The sequence below is a fragment of the Sminthopsis crassicaudata genome, chromosome X (assembly GCF_048593235.1).
Source record: "Sminthopsis crassicaudata isolate SCR6 chromosome X, ASM4859323v1, whole genome shotgun sequence".
Classification (NCBI taxonomy): domain Eukaryota; kingdom Metazoa; phylum Chordata; class Mammalia; order Dasyuromorphia; family Dasyuridae; genus Sminthopsis; species Sminthopsis crassicaudata.
The window spans coordinates 88,699,872-88,720,124 of record NC_133623.1 but is presented as its reverse complement, the minus strand read 5'-3'; the positions used below and the strand labels follow the sequence as shown (position 1 = coordinate 88,720,124).

Below are 20,253 nucleotides of genomic sequence, written 5' to 3'. Positions count from 1 at the left end.
TGTGAGAATGCATCAAACCTTTGCTTGTTTGGGATGAATTTTAGCAGCCAAGCATAAAATTTTAACCAAATTGAGCGCTGGTTTGGATCTAAGTGATAAACTTTTGGGTTAGGTGACTTCCAGCCTGAGAGAGCCAGTTTCCAAGTAATAAAACTTCCTGAGTGAGACCCGGAAAGAGAACTCTGGAACTCGGAAGCGCTACTTAGGTATTGCAGCAGGAAACAGAAGACACAGGCGGAAATGGAAGAGACAGGCGGAAACAGAAGAGAGAGGCGGAAACGGAAGAGACAGGCGGAAACGGAAAGAGAACGCTTAGGCAAGCAACTCTACGCATGCGCCTGTGCTTGTGCCTTCAGGGTTGAGGTGGCAGCTATGGCGTCTTCTTCTCCATCCAGCGGTGGAAAAGGCGACGGTGAAGGCGAAGGTGAAGGCGCTGGTTTTAGTGAAGGTGAGTCTTTCTCTCCTCTCCCATCCCCTGTTCTTTTTGTTTCTGGGGAATACTTTCACTTTGCGCTCAGATGCCATATTTTAAAAACAAACTAACTCATCCGTCCGTCCGCCATTTTGCCACTTCCTCCATTTTCCCAAGTCCTCCATTTTCCCATCCAAAACGCAGGACGGAGCATCCGCTCCGGCTGAAATGAAGTTCAGAAACCCCGACTTTGCCTTGAAATGCATTGGAGGTTCACGGGTTTTCAAACGGCCCCCCGGTAACCTTTTCCTTTACCCCTCTTGTTAAAGGAGGAACCAAAGGCCTACCTGTAGGTCAGGTGCAGCCGCTGCCCTCCCAGTGGCCGCTTCAACCGTCCTTTCAAAGCGCGCCAAGCCCCTAGAAATCCCATGTTAACTTCATTTCCCGTCTTTTAATGAGCAGCAAACACATTTAGAAATTTAGAAGAACTTGCCAAAATAAAACCGGAAGTCTCCCCTAACACGGCCATACATCTTGCAAGTTTTGCACGGACACCACGACCCCCCAATACACCTCCAAAGCTGCAACCCCCAGCTGTGCCTCCCTTTGAACTGGCTTCTCCGACTTTCTCCTTGTTTGAAGGGGGTGAGGGGAGAGAGAAGAGCTATCTCAAGTGCACCTCCATTTTTATGTATTTTTATTTTATTATTTTATTTATTTGTTTGTTTTAATTTTTTTTTCCACCTCCAGTTTCTAAGGAAACACCATTAGGTCAGTCCTCTACCTAAAATCTGATGAAAAACACTGGGGGGAAGCGTTTCTGATAAATGACCACATTCAGTCCTTTTTCCTGCTTTTCCCTTTCCTTAACAGAACACACCGATAATCCCAAGAAAGAAGAAAAATCGCTGACGACAGTGAAAAGGCTTAAGCAAGGTAATGTCTTAGAAGCTTGATTAAAACACTGCTGCTAGCTATATAACATTGACAGAGGAGAAGAGAAGACAGCAGTCACTGAGTAAGGGATTTACCCATTTGGCTCACCTAACAGCTGTGGGAGGTGAGCTTTTTACCCTGGAAGACCCAGACACACAGGTGAGAGAGTTTCCCAGTCTTGGGCCTGCAGTTCTGTCCACACCATCCCACTGCTTCAAGGCTTTTCTCTTACTGCCACTCACCTCAAACTCCCTGTGTCCATTTAAAACCCGAAGGAGCCAAGTTCAGATGAAACCTCAGAAACTTTGTGCTTCCTAAAAATGTAACATTGGACAACGCAATTAAACCCAAGTGCCTATCAAGAAAAAACAAAAACAAAAAAAAACAAAAAACAAAAAAAGGCAAAAAAAAAAGAAAAGTGATTAAAGGGTTACATATATAAAGAAATGTTGATGTCACAGACACCCCAAAAATGCTTTAGTTCCCAGATAAATGCCACAGGTCTGACAAAAGAATTCTAAAGTGTGAATTCTCTCCAACTTGTAGAGCAAAGCTCTATTTACCCCACCCACAGTGAACTGAGTCTCAAAAGAAGTTAGCAAAAAACAAGGAACCACAAAGTAACTATCTATGGAAAACTAAGATGCTAAACTAACAAATTCTCTAATTCTGACAGTCTTCCTGCAAAGGCAGAATCTGTACTTCCCTATACAGAGCTCAGAGGGTGGGTGAAGCCTGCCAAAGCTGTGGTTTAGGCCGAGTGGGGGGACATTCACTTTGGTCCTCCACCTGTACTCACTTTCACCTCCCATGTCTGTCCCCTCAGTCCCAGACACTCCCCCTCCCACATGTCACCTGCCTGCACTCACTGTCACCTCCCATGTCTGTTCCCCCAGCAATAATCATGTTAGTATTTGTTTTTTTCCTGCTTTTTCCTCTCATAAATTGGGACAGCATACCCTAATTGAAGTGTATGTCCTTTCTTTTTAAACCATTTCCAAGGCTAGATAACCTTGGTAACATTACATCCCTCCTAGGAGCTGTACCGTATCATTTCCCCCCCTACTTTCCTACTCCCTCCCCACCCAAAGCCGTTGGGACCACAATTCTTCTAGGATAAAGGAGCAAAGGTCTCAACTTCTGTAGCTGCTTCAGGCTGGCAATGATTGTAGAGCTGGCCCTGCCTAGTGAGGTCCAGACTGAGGAGGGGAGATGCAAGACTTGAAGAGGCTGGCAGTGGCACGGGAAAGATTGGTGCTGAGCCTCAGAATCAGCTAGAAGACACAATCCTGGCACAGTCACCAGCATTAGAGGTGAGTAGGTAGTCCAGCATCAATCATTTGTCTAAAACCATGTTGTCCTGAGAGTCATGGGATTTCTGCCGCTCTTGGAGAGTTGGTGCAGTTACCTCAGTTTGTTGGCTGATTATGGCAATCACGTTTGAGAGACTATTCTAAGTTGTTTCACTTATCCAACTCAAGGAACAAGCATTGCCTCACCTTTACTTGAATTTCAGAGAAAAGTCTCCCCAATTCTTGCTTTTGTCTCCTCAAAGTGTTAATGGATCGAACAGTGGCAGTGAAGGATTGCTCAGGTGGCCAAGGGAGCATATACCATACTGTTTAAAAGGGATGAAGCCTCAAGTAGCAAGGATGATTAGTTTAGGAAAATTCCATTTTAGAGGGCTTTCATTCCTCTTAATAGGCCCCTCAGGATCATCAAACTGGACAGGAAAACTCATTTTCCCTCAGGTGTGTAGCTGGTGCTGGAGGTCAGCTTGCTTTCTGATTAATTGTCCCCCAAGATTGTTATAATTATCTGACATGGCAGTAATATGAATGTCACTTCTCAGGCAGTTATGAGGAAGCCTCCTGGGAAGTGGTATAGAAGCCTTATGGGTGAGTTTGGAATGGCTATGTCACAACTCTTGAAATTAGCCATAGTTAGCACTCTGAAATTGAGACAGGTTGTAAGAAGGGTAACACTTGCTTCAACAATGTTTTTTAACACCCATCGATGTGCCATCATCTGGGGTATAAACAAAACCACATTGGTTGCTGACGTGAATGAACACACTACATTCTTTTCCAACCCCTAAAGCTCTGCTGAGGACAACAAGCTTGGCCCTCTGAGCCAAGGTCCTAGTTTGACTCCAAGGTGCTAAGGAGGCTCACAGAGGAGTGACCTGCTTTTTATGTAGAAACTCCCAGACCCAGTAGGAGACCATTCTCCAGCTGGTTGTCCAAATTCACATCCCTCAAGTCAGGCCGACTTGAGTAGATGGAAGCCAAAGCTCCGTCGCAGTAGTGAACGAGGTGAGCTGACTAAATGGCATGAGTGAGCAGTGGCAGAGTTGAGAGTGTAACACACTGGCAGTCAGATAAAGAGCCTGAGACCTGGTAAACCTCCCACTAGCAAGCCCCTGATGACCTTTGACTTCTAGGATGTTCTGAACCTAGTGGGGAGTTAAGACCTCCTAGGATGCATCTTGGAAGGGCTGAGTTGGCCACTGCTCTCAGCAGGGGCCCACCTTGAGGATACCAAGTCAAGTTGCTTTGAGAGATGCTTTATAGCTCCAAGAGCATCACAGCAGCAGCCAGAGAAGTCTCCTGGTTGACTGCAGATCAGGTCTGGATGAGGCTGCAAATGGGAAGCCCCGAGCCTCTTAAGTATTTACTTAAGTGCCTGGGGTTAGGACTGCTCACAGAGATTGGTGAGAGTTTGACTTCCTCCCCTCCTCCCACCATGGAGTGCTATAACTGGAAGGACAATAGCCCCTGGGGGTATCTACCACAGGAGGAGGACCAAGCCCTAGGAAAATAAAATTGGAGGGAAGCAGCTTTAAAGTCCTCAGTATATTTAGTGGGTTCTCAGAATAATGGCCGAGTTTTTCCTCAATCTGAGAAAAGCCTGACGTGGAAAAAGGGATATGTGCCCCGCATCCTTCACCCTGAGTCTGCTGCCTCTCTCAATGGGCAGAGTTGGGAAGGGTGACTGAATCACAGTCCCAAGGAGGTGAAAAAAAGGTCTCACTCCTCATATGGGAGGAATGAGGAGCAGGGGCTGAGAGATTGTGGAATCTGGCTCAACAGATGTGGAACCTGTAGGAAGGGGACTGAGTTGAAGAAATACTGACGAGCTTTGGGGCAGTCAGAGAGTTGTTAAAATCCCCTTATGGTCGGCACGGGTTCTTCATAAAAAAAGAATTCGTGAACATAAAATTTTATTGGCAAAAATGAAAGTTTGTGGTTGGAAGCCAGTTTTGCTAAGAGACTGACTTCTTTAGTGGCAAAGTCCTATTCGGGAAATGGAGTCTGGCACTGAGAAGACAAGGCCTTCTCAGAGGACAGGGCCCTAAGCAGCTGCTTTAGACCTTCTGCAAAGTCCTATTATGGAAATCACTCTTTAAAAGGGGTCTTGAGGCTTCAGATTTCAGAAAACCAAAGTTTCGAGGCCTAGATGCTTAGCAATATCCAGCCCAGATCTCCCATTTGGAATTAACAACACTTCAAAGTGGGACCTTTTGACCAAGATTTCTAATTGTATCAAAGGGTCTGGCATCCCCGGGAGATAACTTCTCTGGGAGCAGACTCCAAAAGGGATCACAGATCAAAAGGGAACACAGTTTCAGTAAAGAGAACAGTTTTCCTCCCCCTCAATACCACCAACGTAGAGCAGATCTCAATAAGGGTATGGATCCCACAAGATATTCTCAGGACTCCTGATTAAGATAAGTGGATGGGGATGGAGGATTGATCCTCTCTTCCCACAGGGATGGACAGGAGGGGGGCCATCCAGGAGGGCAGTCTCTGCTTTCAGTTCTCTTCTTTAAATTTTACCAGCAACATCCTGCAATTGTCTTAATTTAGGATCTTGGGACAAAGCCACAAAGAGTTGGATATAAGGAGCTTTACTTGCTTTCTCTGCAACAAAACAAATTGACCTGCAGGATAGCTATAGTTAATAGACTCATTAATGGGTCACTTTTCCTGTTCCACCCAGACATATTGACATGAGTATTACAAAAAGAAAATAAGTTTTTTGACTTTTAGGCCAAATTTCTCTATTTTTATTTTTTAAAAGATAGCCTCCGGGGGAATCCTTGGGAATAGGGATAGAGATAGGATGTCCCAACTTTGCCACAAATTTCTTTGCCTTAAAATTGCTATTTCTATAGTATCTCACCTCCTCCAGGGTCCCAGGGATGATGAAAAGGTGTGGCAATTAAATGTTCCCTGGTCAAGAAGGGAGCTGTGCCAAGAACTGCAAGAATTCCCCAGTCAAGGAAAATGTGGAGCATAAAGTCTCACTTGACAATCTCGAGAAGCCTTCCTAGATTCTTAGGGATATTCTGGGTCTGAAATTGGGTAGGAAAAGGGGTTTACCTCAACAAGAAAGACAAAAATTTGGGGTCCCCGTCTGGGCCGCTAAATGTCAAAACCAAAGACACCCCAACAATGCCACAGTCCTCAGGTCAGTATCAGGGAGCAAAAGAATTCTCAAGCTCACATATTCTCCAAGTTAAGGGGCAAAGATTGGGAACAGACTTTTAACCACTAAACAGAAGTTCATAAAGGTAAAAAAAAAAAGAGGGGGAGAAAAAAGAGAGTCACTTAAATTGCTTGTGTTGGAGAGTGCCCAATTAAGGGATTAAGTTAAGAAAATCTGCACCACACAATGTGGGCAACATTGTGTAGGATGGATTAGAAATGGCAGACAGACAAGAAGTTTTCCAAGGAAGAGATCAGTTATCAATAGTCATATGAAAATGCTCTTGGGAATAATTAGAGAAATGCAAATTAAAACAACCCTGAGGTACCGCCTCACATCTATTGGATTGGCTAATCGGACAGAGAAGGAATATAATTGCTGGAGAGGATGAACAAAAATAGGTTTGCCAGTTGATGGAATTGTGATCTCTTCTGCAGAATATTTAGAACTATATCCAAAGGGCTACATCAGTACTCCTTACTGGATCTGTATCCCAAAGAAACCAAAGAGAAAGGAAAGGGTATTTTTGCAGACTCTCTGGGGTAGCAAAAAAAAAATTCAACCCATTTTAGGGAAAGGCTGAACAAGTTGTGGCCTATTAATGTGATGGAAACACATTCCCTTTCCCTGCCTTTTTAAAAAAAAATTTTGCTTTTGTTGGGGGGGGGAGGGAAGGAGGCAACATGGCTAATTTGGAAATGGCCATCCCTCCTCTGCCCCTGACCCCCGAAACTCCACATGTATAACTAGTATTGTGTTGCTTAACTTCTCAAGAAGGGAGGGAAGGAGGGAATGTGGTTCTCAGAAATTTAAAATGAAGGTTTAAAAGAAACTTAAAAATGAAATTATAAACTTAAAAAAAAGGAACAACTGGTGTGAGCAAGGGCAGCGATTGTAAGCAAATTAGAGGATAGTCTTCTCTGTAACAATGGAGTTATTGGACTAGACCCTCATCAAACCTCAGGACTGGAAAGCAGATCATAGCAGTCATCCATCCAGTCCAGCACACACCTGAGCAAAAATATAGATCGTGAGGTCTCTGAAGTCCTTTCCTGGAAGGTCTCCCGTGAAAGGCACTATTCCACTAACTAGAGTGAGCTGTTGCAGTCAATGAGAAGGGGAAGTTCTGGCTCAGGAATCCCAGGTGATGAGTTCACTTCCTCCCCTGTCTACTTGCTGCCTACATGAATTTGGCCTTATCACCTACCATGCATTTAAAGAAGTACTGTGTGAGTGGCTGACCGCTGGACCTCATCTGTGAACAGCTAGATTTACCAAGCCTTGATAACAAAACCAAATAGCTTTGATCCTGACTCCCTCCCACCCCTGTTCTCCAGGCCACACTCGATTGCATGCTACCCTTTCTGCATCACTTACTTGAACGCAGCTGTCATTGGCTTCTTTAATAAAGCTTTTCTTTGGCTCTCTTCAGGGTGCTTGCCACTCACCAACACTGCCATTTGTAAGCTCACGTTCTCCTGGACATTGAACAAGTTAAAAAGTATCCTGAGCAAGCTTTGGGGTTAAGGTTAAATTCTTTCTTCTGAGGTCCTTCTGTCCCTGCCATGTTATCCTGGAAACACCAAACCTTCTACTCTCTTTGCTTATTTTGCCAGATTTGGCACACATTATTCCCTTCCACAAACCGCACTGTTCTGCAAATTGGCCACCTTTCTAATTCTCTTGGCTCTTGCCTGAGTGCCTGGAGCTCATTTCCTTCTTACTACCGCCTCATAAAATCTCTTCTTTTCTTTGGAAGCTCGGCTCAGCTGCTGCCACCTCCTCCGTGAAAACTTGCTTCCTGCACCCCCCTCACCTGGAAAAGGTTACCTTGTATTTATAGATAGCATCTGCCCAACAATGTAAGCTTCTTGAGGGCTTTTTTCTTGATGTTCCTAGTGCCTGGCAGAGTGCCTGGCAAATGTCATTGTATGATGATCGCTTGACTGATTGATTTTGCTGTGGAAGGAGCCCAGGCTCTCAGAGGGCTTTGCCAGTGAAACACAAAAGTCCATGGAGGTAGATAGGCTCTACTAACTTAGGCAGACTTTTGAAGTTGGGCCTGGTAATGGATCATGGGTCTCTTGCCCAGGAACTGATCTCAGAAAGACTCATCAGCACTTTTAGGGCACGGTAATTCAGAGACTAGTTACCAAATTGTAGAGGTTTGAGATCTGTTAAAGAGCTGATTATCTATGCATAGACTGTCAAAAGATTTTTAAAAGCTTGATCAGATTTTTAATTCTTGCTTTAAATTGTTCCCTTAAGGTGATGGAATATTTCTTGTTCTATAAGAAATGATGAATAGGTAGATTTCAGAAAAGCCCGAAAGACTTCCATCAACGGCTGCTCAGGAAGCAAGCAGAACCAGGAGAAAATTGTACGCCACCACAGCAGCAGCAGCAGCAGCAACAACAGTGAGATTGCGAGATGATCATCTATGATGGACTCTTCTCAGCAATACAGTGATGCCAACTGCATCTAGAGAGGGAATTATGGAGCCTGAATGCAGATCAAAGCATACAAACTTCACTTTTTTCTTTTCCCTTTTCTCACGGTTTTTCCCTTTTGTTCCATGTGTTCTCCCAACACGACTCACATGGGAAAATGAATGTACTTTGTATAGCCTAAAAATTGAAATGTGTCTAAATTTATGTATAGAATATTTAAGAACTGAGTGAAATATATAGGGACCAAAAAATTGTGTCTTATATTAACTAACCTTGGATTCTCTTACCTGTCCACAGAAGGAAACCTAGAGCCTAGGATTGAAAACATGATCAGCAAAATTACTGAATTGCTGCAAGGTGAGCCAATGCTTTGAGAAGCCCCAAAGCTAGGTGTAGAGAGCTATCTCACTGGCCTTGGTGTTTCTTTGTACCTACTTGATATCCGTTTTCCTGAATCACACTTCAGAATGGCGAGAGGGCTCAGCAAGTTGGGTTGATCAAGGAAAGATTGTAAGAGGAGGTGATAGTAAAGTTGGACCCTGAAGAAGGTGTGAAGAGCACCAGAGTAGAATTTCTAGCCCAGGAACTGACACCACCCTCTGTCCTAAATTTCATTTCTCTGTATGGCTGTGGCTAATTCCATGAGGTTTCTGCTTTTGAGGTTCCTCCACTGTAAAATAAGTGGGGAAAGGAAAGAAGGTGGGAAAAGCCATTTGAAAATAGCTCCTTTTTTCTTTGCCTTAACAGCTAAGAAAATTGCAAATGAGGAGCTCTCTGAGACCCAAGCTCCTGGGCAATCCTTGCAGAAAGAATTGGATGGATGTAGGTGCTACAGCTTCAGGCAGCCCTTTTGTCCCCAGACCTTTCCAAGTCAAAGTCATCCAGTATTATTTAACAGGATACTTGCATTCATGGGAGCCAGTGAGATCTTTGAAATCTTCAAACTCCTGCTTAGTTCAACAAACTCCTTTGGACACATACTGTGTGGAAGAGTTGTGCTAGGTAGTGCAGTGAGATAGAAAAGACTAACATTGTCCAACGCCACAACAATATGTACTTTGACTGAGAAGCAGAAACCATTTTTGTTCTAATATATAAATTTATATATATATATACATATATACACACATATAAATATGTATACATACACACACATATGTACACACACACACACACACACATATAATAAATAGTTATCTATTGCATTATTGACCAATCAATGGAAGACAGAGTGATTTGGCTTTAAGACATGGTCCTAGCCCATAAACCCAAGATATGTTGTCAGGTTAGGCAGAACACTTGCACAGAAGGGATATTAATCAATTTTTTATCTAGGTAAAAGAGACCATTCTCTGCCTCCTTTCTTACCTTGTCTTATTCACTGATAAGGTGTTGTTGCCTCACACTGAAACCTTACCTTAAAAAGTCCATGGTCTCGGGGCAACCAGGTGGTGCAGTGGATAGAGCACCAGCCCTGAAATCAGTTCAAATCTGGTCTCAGATCTTACCTGTGTGACCCTGGGCAAAGTCACTTAACCTCAATTGCCTCAGAAAGAAAAAAAAAGTCCATGGTCTCCCAGGGCATCCTGTAGTTCTGATGGGCCGGCCAGGCACCGATCCTACTCCAAAAGAGCCTACATTCTGTGGGGGAAAGCAAGAAGCACACATATATAAGCAAATTTGAAATGAATATAAAGTGGATAAGTTTGTGGTGGTTAAAGGAGAGTTGGTTATTGAGGGAGGCCGCAATTGGGGGTCAGGAAGGACTTCAAACGGATGGTGGTGCTGAAGAAAGAGAGGAGTTCTGTGAGGTGCAGAGAAGGAGGGAGTGTATTTTAGCCCTGAGGCTTGGCCCTGTGCAAGGCTAGGGAGATGAAGTCCTATGTCCTGGATGAGAAACAGAGGGGGGCTAGTTTGATCGGATTGTGGCTCTCAGTGTGTCCTGAAATGTTAGAAAGGTAGGTTGGGGGCAAATGGAGAAGGGCTTGAAAAACCAAAAAGGGGCGTATCTTTGTTTGACTTAAATTCTGCTTCTGGGCCCCAATTTGTTACGTGCCAAGCAGGAGGGGCCTCTGAGGCCTAGGACCCCGGAAACCACTGGGATTCCACCGAGCAGCGTGAATGACGACGACGACGACAGATCCTGTGCTTATGGAGAATTCTTTTGGCCGCAAAACCAGCAACGCCGTCGGCTTGCTGTAGGCCGGGCAGACAAAGACTGGAGGAGGACGGAAAGGTAAAACTGACTGTCTGATTTCTGTCCCTTGCAGTGAGCTTGGAGGAGGCACAAGTGAAAGAAGTCTTGAGCAAGAAGCAAGGTATCGACCAAGCAACAAACCCAATCAATAAATAAACCTTCATAAAGGCTAGTAAGCACCTTCTGGGCCAGGGACTGCGCATTCAAATAGAAGGAAGGTGACGATCTTGGCTCTCAAGGAGCTCACAGTTGTAGCGGGGAAGGCAGTGAATATATAATGTGACGAAATCAAGATGAAGGGAAACGAGCACCAATCCCAGTAAAGGCCCAAAGTTGCTGAACATTGGGTGGTTTGAGAGGGAAGGGACTGGGGGGACTCCAGGATGGTCAACTAGCTCCAAAATGGCAGGGCACCTGAGAGCATGCTTTGTGTGACGTTGAAGTCCATTTCTGGCTCTGTGACCTTTCATTCTAGAAACTCTGAGGAACCTTTCCCTGCACTGCCAGGAGAAAGAAATTGAGGCTCTCAGGTCAGTGGCTCTTTGTCTCACTCACTCCTTTTAATCCTAACCTTAGCCCTCAAATCATTTCTAGTGCTAAACTAATCTCTGGTCTTAAATTAGTTTTTTTCCAAATATTCATATCTTTCAAATCTTTTTTATTATCATTATAGCTTTATATTGACAAAACATATGCATGGGTAATTTTTCAACATTGACCCTTGCAAAACCTTTTGTTCTAAATTTTCCCCTCCTTTTCCCACCCCTTCTTCCAGATGGCAGGTAGCCTCATACATGTTAAATATGTTAAAGTATATGCTAAATACAATATATGTATACATATTTAGACAGTTCTTTTGCTGCACAAGAAAAATCAGATTTAGAAAGAAGGTAAAAATAACCTAGGAAGAAAAACAAAAATGCAAGCAAACAATAACAGAAAGAGTGGCAATGTTATGTTGTGGTCCACACGGTTTCCAGTGTTCTTTCGCTGGATGTAGCAGGTTCTGTTCAATACTTGGAACTGATTTGGTTCATCTCATTGTTGAAGAGAGCCACTTCCATCAGAATACATCCTCATACAGTATTGTTGTTGAAGTATATAATGATCTCCTGGTTCTGCTCATTTCACTCAGCAACAGTTGATTTAAGTCTCTCCAGGCCTCTCTATATTCCTCCTGCTGGTCATTTCTTACAGAGCAATAATATTCCATAACCTTCATATACCATAATTTACCCAACCATTCTCCAACTGATGGACATCCATTCATCTTCCAGCTTCTAGCCACTACAAAAAGAGCTGCCACAAACATTTTGGCACATACAGGTCCCTTTCCCTTCTTTAGTATTTCTTTGGGATATAAGCCCAGTAGTAGCACTGCTGGGTCAAAGGGTATGCACAGTCTGATAACTTTTTGGGCATAGTTCCAAATTGCTCTCCAGAATGGCTGGATTCTTTCACAACTCCACCAACAATGTATCAGTGTCCCAGTTTTCCCACATCCCCTCCAACATTCATCAGTATTTTTTCCTTTTATCTTAGCCAATCTGACAGGTGTGTAGTGGTATCTCAGAGTTGTCTTAATTTGCATTTCTCTGATCAGTAGTGATTTGGAACACTCTTTCATGTGAGTGGAAATAGTTATAATTTCATCATTTGAAAATTGTCTGTTCATATCCTTTGATCATTAAATTAGTTTTAAAATGTGTGTGTGGCCCCAAATTTGTTTCTAACCCGGAATTGTCTCTCCTTGGTCTTTACTGGGTTGTGCGTGTGACGGCAAGGCCACAAGCATGTGAGGCCTTACTGGGCGTAAGCGGGCACCGTGCTGAGGGACACAGACGCAAAAGCATCCAGAGCCCCTCGTGTTTTCTGTTCCAGCTCACAGGATCCTGCAGCCTGAGGGCCTTACGGATTGTGCTGACAGAGGCCCGCTCCTCTGTTGTATGAGGCGTGGCGCAGCACGAGGGTTGGGAAGGGGCACAGATTTCCAGGCAAAACGAAATGTCCCCTTCCCCGACCTCTGCCTGCACAGAACATCGATAGCCCAAGGGGCTCTTAAGGACTGCCTGAGAGGGTCAGGTTTACTCGCTTCTGAGTTTCCCTCTTCCCCCAACCTCCCGTTTTCCAGGCAGCTGGCAGTGACTGAGGAACGCAAGAAGAGAATAACTGAGCTCAGCTCTAACATCCAGGAAGAAAGACTCAAGAAAAGGAAGCAGAGGTAAGCCCTTGTTCCAGCCTGCTGGTCCGTGCTGGGAGGCTTGTGGGTTGGAGGGCGAGCCGCTTCTGGTGCTGCCTCTGACCAGCCCCGTGCTGTCTTCTGTCTTAGGATGGAGTCCGGCCAGCAAGGAGAGGGAATGATGGAGAAGCACAAGGTCCTCTGGGAATTCCACATGAGAGGGAAACCCCCGGTTGGGATCAAGAAACATGGTTATATACACAGGGAGTGTAGGATACGGGGAGTCCCTGAATAGAGGGGCAGTGAAACGGTCACAGGGCTCATGAGAGGAGGTAAAGTGGAGCCAGGGTATTTCGGGACAGGACCTGGGGCCAGGGCACGAAGGAGTTGTGTTTAACATGGAGGAGGGCAGCCGTGGCCTTTAGAAAGAAAGCTGCCTTTGTGATCTCAGGGCATCAAGGCATTCGGGTAGCTGGCCACCTGCTGGCGACGTCAGCGACGCTGCTCAGGAGTAGGTTAGGAGCCAAGACTTGTGGCTCTTCTCTCGTGGACATTTGGTGAACTCCCCAAGGGAGGCCCGAGTGCAGCCGGGACTGGAGAGGGAGGGATCTCGGGCCACAGCGGGTTCCGTTTCTTCCTTCTTTCAGAGGGCAGACACACTGTCCCAGGAACTGAGCAGCAGCATGGAGCAGCTGCAGATGGAGGGTGAGGAGCCCCGTGTGGGAGGGAGAGACAGGGTGGAAGTGAGGAGGGAAAGGTAAGTATTGTCCCTTTGGTAAAGAACCGAGCTTCCCCATTCCTTGCACTGCCTTCTCGATCCCCCCAAGTATCACCTCCCTTTCCCATGAAGCCGAGCCCAAGACTGCAGTCTCCACCTGTGCACAGTCCTCGGGAAGGGCGGCCGGACAGGGACGAGGAAATCCCCGAGGAGAGCGACTTTAATGTCCTTTGTACTCCTGTGACCAGAAAAGCGAGCTCAGAAGAAGCCTGGCAGCATCCAGGCCCAGCTGGACACGCTGAGCCGAGCCAAGGGAGGGGCTGAAGCCGCAGCTGCCAGAGGTGTGGACACCTTCCTGGGCAGTGCGGAGGCTGCTGAAGCCATGTGAGTCTCTGCTGGGTGCGGGGCAGGGGGCAGGGGCCAGGCTAAGCTGGGCAGCTTGAGGGTGCTCATTCCCAGCAACCTCTCTTAGGCAACTGTTTGAAGAAGAGAACAAGAAAGCTACAGAGTTCCTGGAGGCAGCTTCTCTGCACTATCGCCAGCTGCAGCAGAAATACCAGAGGTGAACCCTCAAAGACCCTCCAGAGGGGATGGGGACCAGTTGGTTATGTATACCTCTTCATTGGTATCTCCTTAGTCTCTCTTTATTCCTGTATGTGTGTGGGGGGGTTCTCTCTGTGTATGAACCCTTTTCTCTGCTGACTTTTCCCTCCCTATTTCTGTTTCTCCATCTCTCCTTCCCTTCTTCTCTTCTCTCTTCTCTTTCCTTCACTTAGTGTTTCCCTTCCTCTCTGCCCCTCTCCTTGGCACAATCCCCCCCTAACTTGGGTTCTCCAATTGTGGCTCCTGGCACAGGATGAAGAAGCAGCTAGAAGCTCTTAGTAGCATGGGAGGGTCTCGGAAGAGAAGCCCACAGGGGGCTGCTGGAGGGGAAAGCAGCGTTGTCACCGAGGTGAGTGAGGAGAGGTAAATGGCCATGTTCAAGGGAAAGAATCAAGGGCACTTAGGAGACAGACATGAGCAAGTGGAAAAGGAGATCTGGAAGGCAGATGCCAGTGGCAAGGAGGTGAATGAAAGGCAGAAAATAGAGAGGTGTGTGGAGGGGACATCCCTATTAGCTGGCTCTTGGTCCATCTTTACCGTTTTCTGTCTTCCCTCCTAGGCTGTCATAGAGATTCCCAAAAAAGATCAGGAAGCCAAGCCTGACATTGGCCACCCCCCTGGCTCATCCCAGAGAGAGGCTCACGGGGAATCGGAGCACCTGCCACCTAAGTGAGATGAAGCTTGGTCTGCACCATGTTGGAGAGCCTTTGTAGCCTGGATCTTGACCTTGTAGCTTGGCCTACCTGAATAAAGAATTTCCTCTCTGCCTCTGGCTCTGGCTGTGCGTTTGTTCTTGTGCCAGTTTTAGGCCCATCTATCAGCTAAGCATCTGGTCGGTGCCGGGCACTGGGGTACTGTTGGGGATAAATAGACAAAAGTGAAACCTTCCTCTCCTCCACACCAGAAGACAAGATGGACATGGATAGGTAGGTAGGAACCAGCCGTGAGGTGACTGTCGGGAAGGAGGGCGTTCAGGAAAGGAGGCGTCCTAGTGGCCAAGGAGCTCGGGCCTCACATAAAAGAGGTTTTACAAGAGAGAGGTGAGGAGAGAGTCCATGCCAGGTATAAAGTTAATCTGGCTGGACTTGAACATGTGTGAAGGGAATAGCAAAGCGCATATGTTGCACTGAAGAGGTGAACTGAGCTGCAAACAGTGAAGAGCAAATAGACATTTCCATTTGTTGCTGCTGGCAAGAGGGAAACTCTGGAATTCACTGCCTAAAGAAAGGGAACTTCCCAGGACTCGGAACCCTGAATAGTCTCATTGATTCCAAGCAACTCCAGAAGGTCATTGATGACATTGGAGACCTTCTGGGGAGAAGTGCAGCAGAGCATTCGGCCATATATCATCCCTATATCCACAACTGCATACAGGTCCCTATAATTGTATATGTACTACACACACACACACACACACACCCCTATATATATGTACTATACACCCACACACACACCTATATACATATACTATACACACACACACCCCTATATACATGTACTACACACACACACACACACACACCCCTATATATATGTACTATATACCCACACACACACCTATATACATATACTACACACACACACACACACACACACACCCCTATATATATGTACTATACACACACACACACACCTATATACATATACTATACACACACACACACACACACACCCCTATATATATGTACTATACACCCACACACACACCTATATACATATACTATACACACACACACACACACACACCCCTATATATATGTACTATACACCCACACACACACCTATATACATATACTATACACACACACACACACACACACACACACACACCCCTATATATATGTACTATACACACAGACAGACATGGTGCCTGGGGATGTACACACATTCCTAAGTCTACAGAGGTTTATATAGCAGCATGTGTACGCTATTAGAAATGACTCGGGGGGAACTCTGATTTACTTGGTTCCACATGTTTGTGAGAAGGCTTCAGTTTTTTTATTTCTCATTTGGGGGCAGTAGAATTACAAGAGGGAAGATGGATTTTTACCCATGAAAAAAATAAAATTAAATGAAAAAAAACAAAAAACCTCTCTCTCTCTCCCTGGGTGCCTCACCAGCCATTTGCCCTGATGATGAAACCGGCAGTCCTCCTTAAGAAGCTGTAACTGGTGCTGTGGTCACACTGCAGGAAACCACTCAGGGGTTTGGGCCCGAGCAGGCCTGAAACCCGTCACCAAGTGCAGGGAGCCATGTACTCCCAGCTTAGGAAGACTTTCCTTGGTAGAACAGGTAGGTGAGAACATTCTGTTCCCGTGACCAAGGCAGCTGACGTTGGCGGGGTGGAGTGCTTAGGACTTGATCAGACCTGTAGGATGCCACAGTTGTGTACCACGTCCCAGGCCACTGGCCAGTGGTCCAGACTTTTGTCTTGCCACTGGATTTTAGGGAGAGTGAGGCTGGAAACTTTGTGAAACTCTGCTTTACTTAAATCTAATTCCTACAAGAGTTAAGGCCCTCATGATGTCATTGTCTTCCAATATGAAGGATGAACACCAACTGATACGGTCAATAGAGAATCAAGTCACATTCCCTCCTGCTCCAGTCTCATAAGGAGGTCGTAGCCTACCAAAAATAAATTTAAAAATGCCCAAACCCTGGAAAAATATCAAGGCCATGTAGTACTGACAGGCACATATAAAATGTCTTCCTAAGAAAAAGATGTCACAAACTGTAGGCAAAGCTTTCTATCAACAGGAAAAAGTCACAGAACTGTACTATGTCAGGGCAAGGAAGAGAAGAAACTGAAAACTTAAGTACAACTCATTAGCTTGAAGCAAACTTAGAGATAACCCAAAAGGAATACCAAAGGAAAATGATTTAAGAGTTGGTATCTGTTCTAATAATCTTTTTATTTTTTATTTTTACCCCAAGGCTGGGGTTAAGTGACTTGCCCAGGGTCACACAGCTAGAAAGTGTTAAGTGTCTGAGACCAAATTTGAACTCGGGTCCTCCTGAATTCAGGGCTGGTGCTCTCTCCACTGCGCCCCCTAGCTGCCCCCTCTAATAATCTTTAAAAGGACATTTCCCAAATTATTTCATAGTAAGGATAAAAAAGTTTCAGGACCCACACATAGAACTTTGTCAGATATTCGTGACCAAAGTTAAGAATCACAGAAATGAAAAACAAACAAACAACAGATGAATAAAAAGAGAAAATATGAAATGCCATCATGACAAAAGCAACTGGAGGTAGTTTAAGAGGTCTGCCAAAAAGTATTGAAAGAGTAGATGGATGGATGGGTGGATGGAAAGATGATAAAAGGTTGGAGAGACAGATGGATGGGATATAGCCGTATAGACAGCTGCACTGTCTGCCACCATCTTTGCCATTGAGTTGTTTAGACTTCATGACCTCATGGATTTAATACAGTGGTTCTCAAACTTTTAAAATAGGGGGCCAGTTCACTGTCCCTCAAGGACTGTGGGAGGGCTGGACTAGAGTAAAAACAAGACCTCACACTGTCTCCGCCCCTCAGCCCATTTGCCATAACCCAGTGGGCCCATAAACGTCCTCAGCGGGCCACATCTGGCCCGGGGGCCATAGTTTGAGAACCCCTAGTACAACATGCTAGACTTCTATCCTCTACTCTCTCCTGACGATGTTTAAGTTCTTGTTTCCTGTTTTCATGATATCTTTTTTTCATTTCCCTCCCTTTCCCTTTCCTATCAATCTTTGCCAATATCAAGGCCTCTTCCAATGAGTCCCATCATTTCATGGGATCAAAATATCCAAGCTTCAGTTTAAGTATTTGACTTTTCCAGTGAATAGCCTGAAGTTAAACATATATAGAATAATAGTGAGATAATGAAAAGAAAGAGACTCAGAATGAGTGGTGGTCAGAGAAAAAGAGAAAGGGAGAAAATGTGTGAGACAGGAAGAAAGAGAAAGAGGGGGAAAGATGGGGAGAAGAGGGTGAGATGTGATGTGCACTGACTTATTGAGACAGATAAAGAGAAATTGAAACAGACTGAAAACAGGAAGAAGAGAGTGGAAGAGTGAAAACTGGGAAAAAGCTGTCTTGAGCTTCTTGTGGCTTACCTCATATCGGAAGTTTTACTAAAAATTTATCTGGGACTTGGTAGCTTCCTGTCACAAGGTCAGGCTGGGGAGGCAAGTTGGATCATCCATATGCAGGAAAAGGGTGGATCCCTTAGGAGTGTGAGACAATTGGAGATCTTCCTTTAATTGCTTACCAAGTCCCAAGGCCCCTCTGGGAAATGAGTCGAGGGGTACTGTTTCCCTTTAAAGGTGATGTCATCAAAAACTGGATTTCTCAGTGGAAGGGGATGTCATGAATAAAACCCTGAGAGATAATTTCCCGGTATTAATAATCAACTTGTCAATTAGGCAAGTCAATAATTAGCAAATTGATGGTGAGAAAAACTGAAGGTTTTTCTTCAGAACCAAAGATACCAAGAGAGACTCGGAAATGCCTTAAATCAGGTATGTGCCTTCAAAGCAGAGGGTCCCTTGACAAGTAAAATTCAGGCCCAATTGATATACTTTTAATGGGCTAGGGCATCTGGGGATTGATTAGGGTTAAGAATCAGCAGCTGCAAGGTATGGGGCAGGGAAAGCCTCTCTGATCAGTTTTTAATGGTAGGGGTTGAGAACAGGAGTGGTCTGCCCCAGGGAAAGGACTCACCCAGACTAGATTCTGGGTGTTTTATAAAAACTGGAAGCAGCGTTAGGGTTAGGTAAACAGTGAGCTTTGCTGCAACTTTCCCATGTTCACTTTCAGACACAAAAGAGTTTCACAAGACAGGTCCTGGTGGGGTGGAACCAGCAAGGACACGTGCTGAAGCTGCCTGTTAGCCCAAGAAACTTGGAGGCTCTGGGTTTTGGCTACAACATCTGTCATAGTTTATAACTTGGGGTTTCTTTCACAAGGTGATCCAAAGATTCTTTTTTCTTTTTTCTAAGCAGTTTTACTTATGATTTATTCAAATGTAATATTTAAGCCCTGTAAGCAGTGTGGAGTGGGGAAGGAGCCCATGGCTTTCAGGTGACCCAAAGATTTTAAAATTGCCTTTCTTCAAACTTCCTTCTCCCCTCCTTCCCCTCAAGATAAGTTGTTTTTCATAGAAGATTCATTTTCTTCTGATTTTTGCATTTTTTCTACCTTTTCCCACATTTTCTATGATTTTATTTTAACATTTTTTGCCACCTGGAGTTACACCGATTTCTCTTTGGTTCATTTGAATTTTTAGGGTATCTCTTGTTTGAGGAAGAGTACCCCCTACCTGCTAAGATTACAAGGTGCTAACTCAGGTGGTCTAAACAATTCTCTAGCTCAGAATTGACACCTTTGGTTCAAACCTTTAAAAGGAGTTTACACATTTAAAGGAGTTTACACCTTTAAAAGGATCAAGTTCATTGGCTGTAGGAGTACCCACAATCCCATTCTCTGTGAGGATAAAAGAAGACAACACTGAGTCTGAAGAGCAGTCTAGACTGGGAGATTGAGTTTGGACAGAGTCTGGATTAAGTCAAAGAGAAGACTTCCTGTGGATTGCAAGTCCAGCAATCTCATACTTTTGGAGGGGAAGGCTCCAGAAGCCTCCCAAGAAACCTGCTCACAGAGGAAAAGATTATACAGAAAAGAAACCTCCTCCCAGAGAAGGATTACCATTGAGAGACAACAGAACATTTACATTTTGGTGCTCACAATGTGGGGCAAGGATTTATTCTGAGCCCTTCAGAGGAGCTAGCCAGGACTTTACACCTACCCATTTTTTTTTTTGTTTCTTGTGCCAAGTGGCTGATTATATTTCCAGTATGATTTTTCCAAAGCTCTTCTTTCTTTTCCAAATTTTCCCTGTAGTGTTCTCATACAATGCATAAAAAACATTTGTGTCTCTCTTTAAATCTTTCCTTTCATATTTCCCCCAAAATTGTAGTTTTACATTGTGCACAAGCTCTGTTTTATTCTGTGGCTTTGCTTGTAGATGTTTTCAAGTCATTTTCTTCTTCTGAGTTCAAGTCTTGAATATCCCTGACATCATATTTGCCCCAGTGCCTAGATGTTGTTGAGAACACAGCTTCTTCTTGGTTGTGATCATTGGGGTTGTGAAACATAAAGCAAAAGTATCAAATATTTGGCCAAGATTTAGTTCTTTGGGTAAAAATGTTGGACCCCTAAGTAAGCTGGGCACAAGAAAAACAACTCTGAACTCATGACAACCCAAGAACTTTATGATCTC

At 44.8% G+C, this 20,253-nt stretch overlaps 1 protein-coding gene across 1 annotated transcript; it reads left to right on the top strand.

Annotated features, from left to right (window-relative positions):
- Positions 1-354: 354 nt before the first annotated feature.
- Positions 355-14,706, top strand: LOC141548741 (synaptonemal complex central element protein 1-like). The gene is made up of 12 exons (XM_074277867.1): positions 355-448; positions 1,286-1,348; positions 8,587-8,646; positions 10,560-10,607; positions 10,962-11,016; positions 12,618-12,707; positions 12,816-12,861; positions 13,313-13,370; positions 13,632-13,767; positions 13,856-13,945; positions 14,239-14,335; positions 14,546-14,706. Exons 1-12 carry the CDS (start codon positions 373-375, stop codon positions 14,657-14,659), a joined length of 933 nt encoding a protein of 310 aa, XP_074133968.1. The 5' UTR covers positions 355-372; the 3' UTR covers positions 14,660-14,706.
- Positions 14,707-20,253: the final 5,547 nt, after the last annotated feature.

Excerpts from the sequence above, each read along its gene's own strand:
- LOC141548741 (XM_074277867.1), top strand. The coding sequence starts at position 373 with ATGGCGTCTTCTTCTCCATCCAGCGGTGGAAAAGGCGACGGTGAAGGC. Across the intron at positions 1,349-8,586 it reads AGTGAAAAGGCTTAAGCAAG|AAGGAAACCTAGAGCCTAGG; the intron begins GTAATGTCTTAG and ends ACCTGTCCACAG. Across the intron at positions 10,608-10,961 it reads AGTCTTGAGCAAGAAGCAAG|AAACTCTGAGGAACCTTTCC; the intron begins GTATCGACCAAG and ends CTTTCATTCTAG.